Source organism: Procambarus clarkii, chromosome 8, assembly GCF_040958095.1.
Source record: "Procambarus clarkii isolate CNS0578487 chromosome 8, FALCON_Pclarkii_2.0, whole genome shotgun sequence".
NCBI classification, from domain to species: Eukaryota; Metazoa; Arthropoda; class Malacostraca; order Decapoda; family Cambaridae; genus Procambarus; species Procambarus clarkii.
In genome coordinates, this window is record NC_091157.1 from 22,687,241 (window position 1) to 22,704,019 (window position 16,779).

A 16,779-nucleotide genomic window follows, 5' to 3' on the forward strand; every position below is an offset into this window, starting at 1 on the left:
AATTAGAGAAAAGATATTAATAAAGGAAAACTTGGCTTATTAGGCAAATCGGGCCTTGCATAGTAGGCTGAGGAGTGCGTTCTGGCTACTAGGTACGACATATATATATTTATATATGTCGTACCTAGTAGCCAGAACGCACTTCTCTGCCTACTATGCAAGGCCCGATTTGCCTAATAAGCCAAGTTTTACTGAATTAATATATTTTCTCTAAAAATATTTTCTTTTTTTCTTATGAAATGATAAAGCTACCCATTTCATTATGTATGAGGTCAATTTTTTTTATTGGAGTTAAAATTAACGTAGATATATGACCGAACCTAACCAACCTTACCTAACTTAACCTAACCTATCTTTATAGCTTAGGTTAGGTTAGGTAGCCGAAAAAGTTATGTTAGGTTAGGTTAGGTAGGTTAGGTAGTCGAAAAGCAATTAATTCATGAAAACTTGGCTTATTAGACAAATCGGGCCTTGCATAGTAGGCTGAGAAGTGCGTTCTGGCTATTAGGTACGACATATATATATATATATATATATATATTTATATATATATATTTATATATATATATATTTATATATATATTTATATATATATATTTATATATATATATATATTTATATATATATATATATATTTATATATATATATTTATATTTATATATATATATGTCGTACCTAGTAGCCAGAACTCACTTCTCAGCCTACTATTCAAGGCCCGATTTGCCTAATAAGCCAAGTTTTCCTGAATTAATATATTTACTATAATTTTTTTCTTATGAAATGATAAAGCAACCCTTTTCTCTATGTATGAGGTCAATTTTTTTTTATTGGAGGTAAAATTAACGTAGATATATGACCGAACCTAACCAACCCTACCTAACCTAACCTAACCTATATTTATATGTAAGGTTAGGTTAGGTAGCCAAAAAAAGCTAGGTTAGGTTAGGTTAGGTAGGTTAGGTAGACGAAAAAACATTAATTCATGAAAACTTGGCTTATTAGGCAAATCGGGCCTTGAATAGTAGGCTGAGAAGTGCGTTCTGGCTATTAGGTACGACATATATATATATATATATATATATATATATATATATATATATATATATATTTATAATTTTTTATTAATCCTAAAAGGGGTACCACCTCTTGTGCAAGTGTAGGGACACAGCCACGGAGAAGAAAATAAAGAGTACTCAGAGAAGACCTTGTGGATCCTCACTGAACACTTTCATCTTGTCTACCACCCTATTCTTTTAGTATGTGTGTAACTTTATTTTAATATTTCATTACACAAAAAGGGTTACAACATTGGTTACATGCTTTGTACAAGGCTACTCATCACAGGTTCTAGAGTTCCTCCAGCTCTTCAGATGGGAGGCTGGAACCATTGATGCAGTGAGCATTTCCTCTCTGGATCGCCACACTAAGGGGCTGAAAGTAGAGCAATGGGTCAAAATTGTAGTGGTGATCAAGATCTCTAGATTAAGAGGCCAATACTGTCACCATGGTGACACTGTTGGGCAGCGCCACTCATCCTGTGACTGGACTCACCAATACTGTCACTATGAATATAGTGACAGTATTGGGCAGTGCCACTCATCATGAGAGTGGACACACCACCATAGGAGCTTGCCAATAGGAAGCAAACCCTTCATCGTTCATCCTGTCACTTGTACCCAGACACAGCTGGGACTTTCTTAACTGTCTCAAGTAAACAGCTTTGCAAACAAAAAAATTAACATTCGTCAACCTTTAAAATTGTACGTTATCTTACGGGTGCAAAATGGGGAAATATTTTAAGAACAGTACGTATATGTGACAACCACATTTGTCCTGATAATTTTTTTCAAGCTGGAGTTTAAAAGTTCTTGAGAATTTTAGCATTTACGATTTCTTTGGGTAGGCGGTTTCAATGGGGTTCTTAACCCTATGTATTCAAAAGCATCTGCTGTTACTCCTACATTGTGGCTTGTTGAGCTTGAAACCTTTGCTCTTTGTTCGTGTTACATCTGACCTTTTGAAGAAATTGAATGAATCAGTATCCTCCAAATTGTTCAGTATTTTAAAGGTTTCGCTCTATTACTCTCTCATTTGCATATCTCTAAGCATATAGATTAGATTTAGATTAGATTTTCAATTCAGGTAAAGGTACATACATTGCAGATGAGTTACAAAGGGAAAGACAAGGGCTAGCGTTCACTAGCTCTATTGGAATAGAAACATCTGCAAGACAAGTGTTGGCAAAAATTCAGATAGCTAAGGGGACAGAGCCCGGCCTGCGGCTCACAAAGACCCCCAGGGTAAGGCTGAAGAACTAATACACAAGTTGAGTGATGCAGCATCATCCTCCTCCCTCCCTGCATAAGTAAGCAGGGAACAGCTCCTCCGACAAAATGACAGAAGGATTAGGATAACAAGAGCACAATCTAGTGATGACGAGTATGAGGAACCAATCACAGCCCAGGAAGTAAAGGGGGCTATGAAAAGGATAAAATTACAGCACCTGGTGAGGATGGCATCACCTACGACATACTCAATGCACTGGTGAAGTGTCTGGGAACTCAATACTCCACCTGTTTAACAAGTCATTCCTAAGTGGAGTGTTGCCCACACAATGGAAACATGCAATATTTGTTCCCATACAGAAACCCAATGACCCTGGCAATTACAGACCTATCAGTCTCATGTTATGCACTTGCAACATGTTCGAAAGGATCATCCGAAACCGACTATTGCACAAAATACGTAGGTTAGGGGATGTGGGTCAATGGATTTGTAAAAGGACGGAGCACAGCAAATTGTATAGTTAATTATCTGCCTAATGACACAGCTAAGTACTCCCAATAAACTCTCTCCTTGGGGCAAATATTTTAAATTTAAAATACAATACCTAAAGCCACTAATACGCATAGCGTTTCGGCCAAATATATACGAAGTAAAACCCAAACAAAAACCCATTACAGCAGAGTAGGACCCATAAAAGATGAGACTAACAAAGTTAAGTTGCACGATAAAAGGGCAGCAAACACACTGAATGAATACTTTACATCAGTGTTCACACTAGAAAGCTTGAATGACATCCCATCACCCACACAAATGTTTGTCGGAGGTAAAGAGAATGAATTAAGGGAAATACCAATTACACGCTACACAATCAGGAAGAGCATTGACAAACTAAAAGACTCAAAAGCCCAAAGTGTGAATGTATTTCAGTCCCAAGTCGTAAAGGAACTGAACTGGCAAATTCACTATGTTTGTCAGTGAAACTCCTTTTCAGAAAATCCCTGGACCATGGAATAGTTGAAGGTGTTTATAAATCTTGTTTATCTGTATCTTTTGCTACCCAGTCTCCCAATCTTTATGTACCCATTCTGAACATCTTTACCATTGTGATCATTGCTGTCTTATATGTGCTGTCAATCTGCTATATGGTGTCTATTAATCTTGTTTAAATTACTAATCAAGCTGTCAATGTAATCAATCAGAGCTTTAATATAACAATGTGCTTTAATATACTTACTTATCTCTCTCATCTCATTTTTCTCTTGTATTGTATCTTTATCATTTATCAATTCTGATTGAAATTACCTACTTAAAATTATCTGCTAGATTAAGGACCTGCCCGAAACGCTGCGCATACTAGTGGCTTTACAAGAATGTAAATACTGTACTATCCAATGTATTCTCACAAACCCAATGTACCTTCTTGTATATATATAAATAAATAAATAAATAAATAAATAAATAAATAAATAAGGTGATAATGAGACCTTACTAAGTGATCTAAATGAACTTCAAAAATGGTCAGATGACTGACAAATGCATTTTAATGTCGATAAATGCTAGCCCTTACATGTGGGCCACAACAATCCACTTCAGAACTACCAAATTGACAGCACTACCTCACAACAGATAGATGAAGGAAAGGGCGTTTGAGTCAGAATGCATCATTTCGCCTTCTCGCCATGCCCTGTGGCTGGGGGGATTGGTGCCCTGAAGCTACATCAACACCCTATACCCCCCTGAAGTGGCAAGGGGAGTTTGGAGACAATAATATTGCTCAACAAGTGGAAGAGGTAATTAAAAAAAATCATACCAGAGCTTCATCTCTCGTATCAGGAATGGATGAGGGCCACTAGGGTAACAACACTGCAGACCAGGCATGACAGGGCGGATCTCATAGAAACCCATAAAATACTAAATTTGTTGGATGTCAATCCGGACAGTTTTTTCAAAAGGTCAGACGTAACACGAACGAGGAGCAACGGGTTCAAGCTCAAGAAACCACAATGTAGGACAGAAAACCAAAGATGCTTTCACCCATAGGGTTGTAAGCCCGTGGAATCGCCTACCCGCACATGGCATAACTCTGCTTGGTATTAAAATGCTGTAGCGAGTAATCCTTATACTCGCTCCATTATCTCATTATCTTAATATCATAACTAATTAGCACTAATTACAGAAGCTACAATCCTTTCCCCAATTACAGGTAATACTCTTCTCAGCTTGTTGGAGGGAGCTGAGGTGTAATCACCATATAAGCAAGCGATATGAGGAATGGAGGACAGTACAATTCCCCATTCAACAATGTAGCACTCGGCGTGTAGTTCTAATCGACCAAAGACGCTACAGCTTCGACACAGAGCAGACAGCAGACTACGACCGCATCGAGCCGCCATGCTCTCGCTCCCCGAGTTCAGACACTCACAATTTGCCATTTGCCATTATCTTAATTATTGTACATGTGCTTGGGGTTCTACTACCCAAAATCATGCATGTCCCCTAATTATGCCATACAAATCTGCTATTAGAACTTTTACCTGAATAAACATTTAATATTCTTTATGTAAAGTAGTACTGTTAATTTAGTACTTGTGACGTGGATTGTTATGGGCCATATACAAGATCTTGCATTTAATTATAATTTGATGATGTGGTTTGTAATATTTTCATCTATGTTATTGGTATATATGACAAAACCTCATGTAAATCAAGTAGGTAGGTAGGTGTGTGGCAGTCCGTCTAATTACCCAAAGCTTCTTAGTACAGTATACGTAAGTAATGAAACACTATGATATATTTACTCACTATATTGTTGGTGCTGAATGTAGAACATCATGAAAAAAAAAATTATTTTTACTCTAAACTAACATAATTTTATAGCAAAATTGGAATCATCTAATTACCCAAAGCCACAACATTCTCTCTTTAGCGCATTTATTATGCACCCTATACCCATCTTGTGAGCCGAAGTGGAAAGAGATACAGAGGCTTATTTATTGTCATGTTCCTGCATGACAATGTGAGAAGGAATCCACAACATTTTTATATTTACCCTCTTGCTAAGTATTCTTATATATCTATGTCTAGCTTCCAAGACAAGCACGTTATTACATGATTGCAAACTGTTTATTGCTCGTAGTGAAGAAAGGGAGTCAGAAATAATTAAGCTGTCTACTTCAGTGTTGTCAATAATTTCGAGTGCTACCAGGCTTAGAATGTAGACTTCCTGTGTTGAACTGCGAGTTAAATTTCGTATAATTTCGTTATAAAATATGATTATTTCAGAGTAAAAATGTGTATTTCCATGTTATACATTCAGTACCAACATTATAGTGAGTAAATATATCATATTTCTTCATTACTTACGTAATGCTAGGAAGCATCATCTGAAATGAAGTAGTTTCCTGAACCTACTGGGCCGTCATATCTACACTTGAAACTTTGTACGGAGTCTGCCTCCACAACATCACTTCCTGATGCATTCCATTTGTCAACTACTGATACTAAAAAAGTTTTCTGTATCTCATTTGGGCACTCATTTTTCATGTTTACCTTTTTTTGTGTGTGTGTGTTTTTTGAAGGAAAGCAAAGAAATTGCACATAACTACAACTACAATTTATTTAATAAGCATTTCTAAACTGAACAAAACTTTGAGGGTAATTAATAAAAATAAAAACTAATTTGAAAACAAATCTTTCTTGAGCAACATAGGGATGCAAAATTAACATGACGATGATTTGGGCAAAGAACATTTGCCCAACCCAGGGGTAGAGAATACTTGTTATTTTCTCTTTGCTTTGCTACTTAAAGCTACTCAAATCAAAGGGAAGAGTGTTTCTTCCATTTCTTCGTTGTCAGTCTGTGACTCAATACTGACTAAACTGTTGTCACTGTCGGTCTCGGAATCCTCGGAATCTTGACTGTCTGTTTGAAATTTGTTGTACTCTACTTCCCTGTCTTCAGAAAACAGGTTAGTTGCCTCAATTAGTTTAATTTGATATAATTTTTTCATATTTAGCAAGAGGGCCGTAAGTCCAATGGTTACATGCTGGAATGATGACTTCTTTATTGAGTATTTACCCGGTTCCTGTAAAACACACACATCATTATTTCAGGTATTTTTTAAATTAAATGTTTGTTTTCCTAACAAGTGTTTCATTTAAACTTTAACCAGTAAAAGTGATAATGAAAATATATTACAATTTGTGTCTACAAAATGCTTTTACTAATTTTACTTAGCTTAGACACAAACAACAATGATTAAGCTACCTGTTAAAATAATTACCAAGTAGCTATAATGCAATAACATTTATTTCAGTGGAGTGACTGATAAAGGTGAGAAAAACCGCAGAGGGCAAAATGTTTACAATTACTAAAGAAGAGAACCTTAAGTTAATATTGTCTTCATTGTAGACCGCTATCAGTTCCCTCAACTTTTTCTTGTCTGCTTCAATCTTTGCACGGTATCGTGATCTCATTTTGCTTGAAACTGAAAGAAACACTTTGTTACTAGTAAATAAGATTATAGTTGATAAATTTGTTTTGTATATACTTAGTAGTGAATACCTACACAAAAGTAGCAGAACACACTACATAAATATTTGCCAACCACTTTTTTTTAACAAGCTTAGGTATACACAGCAATGTGCTGCTATCCTATTATGTATGAAAGACCACAGTGTAGATCAAAAACCTCACAGGACAGCCAGTCATATATGGAATCTGGAGAGAATATGAAATGTAAGGCTGATCTATTAGCCTCCACTAACAAAATCGGGGTACAGCACAAGAATATCTTCCAATATTCCTGAGTGTATGAAGTAATAACAAAACTCAAAGTACATCATACCATTTGTTCTGAAGTCATTGATAACAGGGCAATCACATATATAGTGATAGACAGTATGTCCTAGCTTTTGTTCAAATAGTTTACAACTGGAATGATTTCCATTGGCAGATTCATTACCTGCCTTTCTTACTTACTTTCTATATTCTGTTTGGCAATAAATCCTCTAATCAAATAAATCTCAAAATAAACAATACCCAAATTTGTAACAAATTAGATGGCAAATTCCTTGGCATTCTCATTGACCACAAGCTGAATTTCCAGGGACACATTCTAAACATATCAAAAAAAGTTTCAAAAACTGTGGGCATTCTTTCTAAGATCAGATATTATGTACCACGCCCTGCCCTGGTGACTCTCTATTACTCCCTTATCTATCCATATCTCAACTATGGTATTTGCGCTTGGGGCTCTACTACCCAAAATCACTTACGTCCTCTAATTACTCAACACAAAGCTGCTATTAAGACAATATCCAATTCTGGCCCCAGACATCACTCGGTACCCCTACTCAAATCTCTGAATATGTTTGACATTAAGTCACTGCACATTCTCTCATGTGTATTATACATATATAAAACGCTAAACTATAATGCCAATCCTGATCTCAAAAGCTTCATAGAAGGTTGTAACAGAACCCATGAGCACCACACCAGAAATAAATACAGTTTTGATATTCCTAGAGTACGACTAAATCAAACCAGAAATGCTCTACAAATCAAGGGGCCCAGAATGTGGAATGACCTTCCCAACCATGTTAAAGACTGTACCTCTCTCAACCAGTTTAAGTTAAAAACGAAGCTATACCTAATAAATTCCATGTAACCCACCTTACCCCTCTGTTGTCAACCCATGTATGTTTTTTGTTTTTTTTTGTTTTTCAAATCAACGCTGTTTGAATGTAATTTTCTGTAATAATTTGTAATTGTATTTGTGCTGCTTTTTCAACAATGTTCCCCCCCTCTTTTACCTCTATTTTTTATATGTACTCATCACATCTTTTCTTTTTACCCATTAGTTTTAAGCTTTAGTCATTAATGTTTTTCCTGCCCGAAACGCTTTGCGTAATAGTGGCTTTAGGCATTGTATGTACTAGCTCTATCTATAAAGCCAACAAACTTTGTAAAATCTCTTTATGTATGTACCTTACCTAAATAAAAATTATTATTATTATTATTATTATACCTGCAGGCACCTGCCATAGATATTGATATCTCAACTTAATTTTGACAATTACCTATAATTACATAGGACAACACCTAAGTGAGATGGTATCCATACAAATCTACCTGAGAAATAAATGACATTAGATGTGCTTAGATAAAAAAAAGTCATTGTTTTCTTGAAGTATTTTACAAACACTAAAAGATTTCTGTTTGTTTTATCAGTCCCTAACTTATACATAAGCTTTAACATACCTGCTACACCGGATATTTGGGATTTCTTGGTTCTAATTGAGTCACATACTAACTCTATCCCCTTTTGAACATCATTTTGAGAAACTGATCTGTTGAGAATAGAGGATACTGTTTACTATAATGTTTACTAAATTCAAACATGTAAAGTCCCTGATTAATTAAAAAAAAATTTAACTTAAATTTTTAGGCAATGGTCACAATGGCATTTTATGATGGCTGACAATTACTGTACAAGAACTAAACAATTAAAATAATAAAGAAATGTTTTGGCAATTTTATGATTTATGGTACTGCATTGATTTTACAGTACAATAACCTTGTTAAAATATATAAGAGTATTTCAAAACAGTGTTTCTTACTATATATTTTACAAGCAAACCTTTTATTTAAACTCTGGGCTAAGTTGGTTAACTCTGCAATCCAGATGAGAAGTTGTTTTTCATCAAGAGATAAGTCAGCTAACTCCTTTCTTATTAACTCTGCAGCTTCTTTTGCCTATCAACAGGAGGAAAAACTGCCCTGTTAGTATAATAAATGTTGCAATTTTTATTTAATATTTGATATTACAAAAAAAAAACAATCCTTACGAGCCTAACTGCTGATGAAGGCTGTTTAATGGCAGTAAATGTTATTTTTATTTTTGAATGTTTTTTTTTTCCTGTGCACTTATATTAGTGATTCATGATCATTGTTGCATATATTCAATGAATAAAGCAAATTACTTGCCTTACAAAATCTTGAAGCTAGAACACGAGCTAAAGAGTCATGTTTACGTTGGTTCCAAAAAAATGAAGATTCACTAAGTTCTTCTTCATGCTCTGAAAAAAGGGACAAAAAATAACTCCCTTCAATGAATATGTAAAATGAAAATAATTCACTTTTATGCAGGCGATGAGTCACAATAACGTGGCTAAAGTATGTAGACCAGACCACTCACTAGAAGGTGAAGGGACGACGACGTTTCGGTCCATCCTGGACCATTCTCAAGTCAATTGTGATGAGGAAGTAGAGACAGGCAATAAATAGGCTAGAGAGAGCTGAGGAGCAAAGTAAGGTGCTTTTTAGGGGATAGTAATAATAATAAGAGCTGCAGAGGGCCTATTGGCCCATACGAGGCAGCTCCTATTATAACCACCAAATGAGAAGGAGATAGGAATAAGAAGACGATAGCAAGGGAGCGTAGGAGAAGACAATGAACAGAAAAAAGGGAGAAGAGAGAAAGAAAAGGAAAGAGAAAGAAAAGATAGATAAATGGAAGGGGTAGGCTTATGTTAGGTCACGTTTGTTAGAAAGATTACAGCATTTCAGTATATACTGTGAAAGGGAAGAATCCACAGCAACAAAGCCAGGACTCAAGTTCATGATAGGTACATTGTGTATTAGAGCCGATTCAACAAGACGGCGTCTGTGGAGAGTAGAGGCAGGAAAGATTATTTTGGAGGAAGACCAATCTATGGGATGATTAGAATCCCTCACATGGCAGAAGGGAGCATTGTTAGTGTCTGCAGACTTAACACTTCTCTTGTGTTCTTTAAGTCTGTCATTCAGTGTACAGCCAGTTTCGCCAAAGTATTGTACAAGATGAACAGGAAATAGAGTAGACACCAGCAGCAGGAGCATTTTTTTTTTTTTTTGTTTGAGGAGCACTGTTACTATATATTTTACAAGCAAACCTTTTATTTAAACTCTGGGCTAAGATTGCTACGAAGTGTGTTAGTTTGTTGGTGTGTTAGTTAGTTCTTATTCCTATCTCCTTCTCATTCAGTGGTTATAATAGCAGCTGCCTCGTATGGGCCAATAGGCCATCTGTAGCTCTTATTATTATTACTATCCCCTAAAATACACCTTACTTTGCTCCTCAGCTCTCTCTAGCCTATTTATTGCCTGTCTACTTCCTCATCACAATCGACTTTAGAATGGTCCAGGACGGACTGAAACGTCGTCATCCCTTCACCTTCTAGTGTGTGTGGTCTGGTCAACATTCACTTTTATACTATCTATAATTTACTTGCTATATTAATCAAATCCAATTCATATACACAAAGTAGTAGGGTGACACCAGGTGTTGCTAGTTACTGAAGTCATCTTCATTATACATAATAAATATCACTAACAAGTTTTAATAGATTATACCTTCCTCATTGTAACAATGCACTATAAACTAACCGGCTTTCAACATGATTTTGGTGGTACTGTTGTACCGCGACATATAGCTGAAAATTTGCTCGTTTTCTTCACCTGTGGTCAAACCACTTCCGTGCTGCCAGCGTCCTCCATACAAGACCTATAATTAAGATGTAACACACTGTAAAATAAATACAAGGAAAGAATATTAGTCGATTGCTCAAAAATTTAATTATGACTAAATACTTTATTCTGATTAATAGCTTTTTAACCCTAAAATAACGTTACATTTATACTCGTTATTTTGACAAATGATAATTATTTACCTGGAAATACCATGCATGTGCTTTTGCATGCAAAACACCTAGGAACGGCTTTGTCTCCAGTAGGGTGAATTTCTTATTTTTTTCTTGAATTTTCAGGGCCCATGGCCAGTATTGACATATGATGTCCTGGCAGATGTACTTGGCACTTTTGAAGTAATTTATATGGAGATAAGTGTGCATAGCCAAAAACCTCACCACGAGTCATATTGCACATTTTGAGAATTACACCATGCCGGCATGATGCAAGGCTTATGCCAGTCTGGTCCAGGGATTTGTGTGTATACGGTTCGTTTCGCGCCGCTTTCCACAACGAGACACCACAATTTTGGCTGTTCTGCAAATCAAATATAAATGATATATATTATATATATATATATATAATATATAATATATATTATATATTTATATTATATATATATATATATATATATATATATATATATATATATATATATATATATATATATATATATATATATATATATATATACATATATATATATTATTAAATATGACCGAAAAAGTAAGATTAATAATTCTAACACGAATTTTCTCAATCTTTCGTACATTACGCTTCACTGTTGGAGGTAAATCAAAAATCAATTCTCCAAAATTCATTTTTATTTCTAGTCTGACGCGACACGGGCGCGTTTCGTAAAACTTATTACATTTTCAAAGACTTTAGTTCACAAATACACAACTGATTAGAACTTACGTATCTCCGATTTTATATCTACATTTGAGTGAGGTGGGAGGGGTGATGTGGCATTAACACAAGACAGAACAAGAGGGGATATTAATAGGGTATTAAAAGTATCAACACAAGACAGAACACAAACAATGGGTATTGAATAGAAGTGTTTGTAGAAAGCCTATTGGTCCATATTTCTTGATGCTTCTATATTGGAGCGGAGTCTTGAGGTGGGTAGAATATAGTTGTGCAATAATTGGCTGTTGATTGCTGGTGTTGACTTCTTGATGTGTAGTGCCTCGCAAACGTCAAGCCGCCTGCTATCGCTGTATCTATCGATGATTTCTGTGTTGTTTACTAGGATTTCTCTGGCGATGGTTTGGTTGTGGGAAGAGATTATATGTTCCTTAATGGAGCCCTGTTGCTTATGCATCGTTAAACGCCTAGAAAGAGATGTTGTCTTGCCTATATACTGGGTTTTTTGGAGCTTACAGTCCCCAAGTGGGCATTTGAAGGCATAGACGACGTTAGTCTCTTTTAAAGCGTTCTGTTTTGTGTCTGGAGAGTTTCTCATGAGTAGGCTGGCCGTTTTTCTGGTTTTATAGTAAATCGTCAGTTGTATCCTCTGATTTTTGTCTGTAGGGATAACGTTTCTATTAACAATATCTTTCAGGAACCTTTCCTCCGTTTTATGAGCTGTAGAAAAGAAGTTTCTGTAAAATAGTCTAATAGGGGGTATAGGTGTTGTGTTAGTTGTCTCTTCAGAGGTTGCATGGCTTTTCACTTTCCTTCTTATGATGTCTTCGATGAAACCATTGGAGAAGCCGTTATTGACTAGGACCTGCCTTACCCTACAGAGTTCTTCGTCGACTTGCTTCCATTCTGAGCTGTGGCTGAGAGCACGGTCGACATATGCGTTAACAACACTCCTCTTGTACCTGTCAGGGCAGTCGCTGTTGGCATTTAGGCACATTCCTATGTTTGTTTCCTTAGTGTAGACTGCAGTGTGGAAACCTCCGCCCTTTTCCATGACTGTTACATCTAGAAAGGGCAGCTTCCCATCCTTTTCCATCTCGTAAGTGAAACGCAGCACGGAACTCTGCTCAAATGCCTCCTTCAGCTCCTGCAGATGTCTGACATCAGGTACCTGTGTAAAAATGTCGTCAACATACCTGCAGTATATGGCCGGTTTCAAGTTCATGTCGACTAAGACTTTTTGCTCGATGGTACCTATGTAGAAGTTTGCAAACAGGACACCTAGGGGAGAACCCATGGCGACCCCATCTACTTGCTTATACATGTGCCCATCCGGGCTCAAGAAGGGTGCCTCTTTAGTACAAGCTTGGAGTAGTTTCCTCAGAATATTTTCTGGCATGTCAAGAGGAGTACAGGCTGGATCACGATACACTCTGTCGGCTATCATTCCGATTGTCTCGTCCACAGGTACGTTGGTAATCAGCGATTCTACGTCCAACGAGGCTCTTATGCCTGTGGCCCGTGTGCCCCGCAGTAAGTCAACAAATTCCTTTGGAGACTTCAGGCTGAAGGCGCAAGGAACATAAGGAGTCAGCAGGCCGTTGAGTCGCTTCGCCAGTCTGTACGTGGGTGTGGGTATCTGGCTAATGATTGGCCGAAGTGGGTTTCCAGGCTTGTGCGTCTTGACATTTCCATACGCATATCCAGGTTTATATTCCCCAATGATCTTTGGCAGGTGGAGTCCGGATTTCTTGGCGTTCACAGTTTCGATCAGTTTGTTGACCTTTGCTTTTAATTCGGCTGTAGTGTCCTTCGTTACCCTTTGGAACTTCGTTACCCTTTACCCTAACAACATTATATGGAGGACCTATGGCAATTCCACGACCAAGAGATGGCTTCCTGAACCTTGCAGGAATTAACCTCACTGAGGACCAAGTCACTCTCCTAAATCTGGGCATAAACTGTCATGTTATGTCCAGACCGAGTGAGATGGCCCGGAAAGTAGAGTTGGAAATTCTGTTGGACGACATATTCGACCTCGAGACACAAAAGAAGGTCACTACCAAAGATACCTTACAAGCAGAACTTATTTCAGAAGGAGGAAAGAATCGAGGCAACTACAGAAGCACCATACTGTCCCCCGAGCTTAAAGCGGCAGCTAAAAGCCTTCGTGAGAACAAGGAGATAGTTGTCAGGAGAGGTGACAAGTCGCCAATATATGTCATTCTTAAAAAAGACGAATATCTGGCGAAAATGAACATCATACTCTCTGACCAAACTAAGTTCCAAAGGGTAACGAAGGACACTACAGCCGAATTAAAAGCAAAGGTCAACAAACTGATCGAAACTGTGAACGCCAAGAAATCCGGACTCCACCTGCCAAAGATCATTGGGGAATATAAACCTGGATATGCGTATGGAAATGTCAAGACGCACAAGCCTGGAAACCCACTTCGGCCAATCATTAGCCAGATACCCACACCCACGTACAGACTGACGAAGCGACTCAACGGCCTGCTGACTCCTTATGTTCCTTGCGCCTTCAGCCTGAAGTCTCCAAAGGAATTTGTTGACTTACTGCGGGGCACACGGGCCACAGGGATAAGAGCCTCGTTGGACGTAGAATCGCTGTTTACCAACGTACCTGTGGACGAGACAATCGGAATGATAGCCGACAGAGTGTATCGTGATCCAGCCTGTACTCCTCTTGACATGCCAGAAAATATTCTGAGGAAACTACTCCAAGCTTGTACTAAAGAGGCACCCTTCTTGAGCCCGGATGGGCACATGTATAAGCAAGTAGATGGGGTCGCCATGGGTTCTCCCCTAGGTGTCCTGTTTGCAAACTTCTACATGGGTACCATAGAGCAAAAAGTCTTAGTCGACATGAACTTGAAACCGGCCATATACTGCAGGTATGTTGACGACATTTTTACACAGGTACCTGATGTCAGACATCTGCAGGAGCTGAAGGAGGCATTTGAGCAGAGTTCCGTGCTGCGTTTCACTTACGAGATGGAAAAGGATGGGAAGCTGCCCTTTCTAGATGTAACAGTCATGGAAAAGGGCGGAGGTTTCCACACTGCAGTCTACACTAAGGAAACAAACATAGGAATGTGCCTAAATGCCAACAGCGACTGCCCTGACAGGTACAAGAGGAGTGTTGTTAACGCATATGTCGACCGTGCTCTCAGCCACAGCTCAGAATGGAAGCAAGTCGACGAAGAACTCTGTAGGGTAAGGCAGGTCCTAGTCAATAACGGCTTCTCCAATGGTTTCATCGAAGACATCATAAGAAGGAAAGTGAAAAGCCATGCAACCTCTGAAGAGACAACTAACACAACACCTATACCCCCTATTAGACTATTTTACAGGAACTTCTTTTCCACAGCTCATAAAACGGAGGAAAGGGTCCTGAAAGATATTGTTAATAGAAACGTTATCCCTACAGACAAAAATCAGCGGATACAACTGACGATTTACTATAAAACCAGAAAAACGGCCAGCCTACTCATGAGAAACTCTCCAGACACAAAACAGAACGCTTTAAAAGAGACTAACGTCGTCTATGCCTTCAAATGCCCACTTGGGGACTGTAAGCTCCAAAAAACCCAGTATATAGGCAAGACAACAACATCTCTTTCTAGGCGTTTAACGATGCATAAGCAACAGGGCTCCATTAAGGAGCATAGAATCTCTTCCCACAACCAAACCATCGCCAGAGAAATCCTAGTAAACAACACAGAAATCATCGATAGATACAGCGATAGCAGGCGGCTTGACGTTTGCGAGGCACTACACATCAAGAAGTCAACACCAGCAATCAACAGCCAATTATTGCACAACTATATTCTACCCACCTCAAGACTCCGCTCCAATATAGAAGCATCAAGAAATATGGACCAATAGGCTTTCTACAAACACTTCTATTCAATACCCATTGTTTGTGTTCTGTCTTGTGTTGATACTTTTAATACCCTATTAATATCCCCTCTTGTTCTGTCTTGTGTTAATGCCACATCACCCCTCCCACCTCACTCAAATGTAGATATAAAATCGGAGATACGTAAGTTCTAATCAGTTGTGTATTTGTGAACTAAAGTCTTTGAAAATGTAATAAGTTTTACGAAACGCGCCCGTGTCGCGTCAGACTAGAAATAAAAATGAATTTTGGAGAATTGATTTTTGATTTACCTCCAACAGTGAAGCGTAATGTACGAAAGATTGAGAAAATTCGTGTTAGAATTATTAATCTTACTTTTTCGGTCATATTTAATAATATATGTCTACAGGAAAGACTGCTACCAAAATATACTAATATATATATATATATATATATATATATATATATATATATATATATATATATATATATATATATATATATATGTATATATATATATAAATATATATATATATATATATTATATAAATACAGTATATATAAAATATATAATAAATAATGAAAAGAACCTAACCTGATGGGTTATATAAAAGTGATATAGACCAACAGAAATATAACATCATAATCAGTATGGCTTCAGACCCCAAAAATCACCATTTATATGGTGCATGTAGCTCTTGACAAACGTTGAGTACTCTATGTTTTACTGATTGACTTGCCTGTGGGTTAAAAAAGCCTAACTACTTGTTATAATATATATATTAACTCTGAAGACTGTAAGACATCATGACTGTCTTTTCCCAATGGTATAGTGGGTTAAGACACTCGCCTGGCGTTTCGTGAGCGCTTTGTCCTGGGTTTGTATCCTGTCCTTGGAAGATTTACTGGGCATCAACCCTTAACTATGGCCCCCCCCCCCCCTGTTTACCCAACAGTAAAATGGGTACCTGGTTGTTAATGGATTTGGTGGGGTCATATTCTGGGGAACATAGGATTAACGACTTGCTTGAAACACTATGCGTGCTAGTGGCTGTACAAGAATGTAAAAAGTCTTGTATATATAAATAAAAATATAAAATCTATGTACAGTTTACAAAGTCTGTACACATAATATTTACCTTTGTTTTTAAGCTCTCTATATGGTTAAGGTGACTAGCCACATCATTGTCAGCAGCAAAGACACTCTCTGAATAATATGATTCCCTCAAT

General features: G+C 37.4%; 1 protein-coding gene across 1 annotated transcript; it reads right to left on the reverse strand.

Moving 5' to 3' along the window:
* Positions 1–6,099: 6,099 nt before the first annotated feature.
* LOC138359856 (uncharacterized) lies at positions 6,100–10,758 on the reverse strand. The gene is made up of 6 exons (XM_069319578.1): positions 10,716–10,758; positions 9,276–9,367; positions 8,929–9,044; positions 8,550–8,638; positions 6,653–6,774; positions 6,100–6,372 (listed from the first exon to the last, which is right to left on the reverse strand). Exons 1-6 carry the CDS (start codon positions 10,756–10,758, stop codon positions 6,100–6,102), a joined length of 735 nt encoding a protein of 244 aa, XP_069175679.1.
* Between the last annotated feature and the right edge of the window lie 6,021 nt (positions 10,759–16,779).

Excerpts from the sequence above, each read along its gene's own strand:
- LOC138359856 (XM_069319578.1), bottom strand. The coding sequence starts at position 10,758 with ATGTCGCGGTACAACAGTACCACCAAAATCATGTTGAAAGCCG. Across the intron at positions 8,639-8,928 it reads GCCCAGAGTTTAAATAAAAG|ATCAGTTTCTCAAAATGATG; the intron begins GTTTGCTTGTAA and ends TATTCTCAACAG. Across the intron at positions 6,373-6,652 it reads GGTTCTCTTCTTTAGTAATT|GAACCGGGTAAATACTCAAT; the intron begins GTAAACATTTTG and ends TGTGTTTTACAG.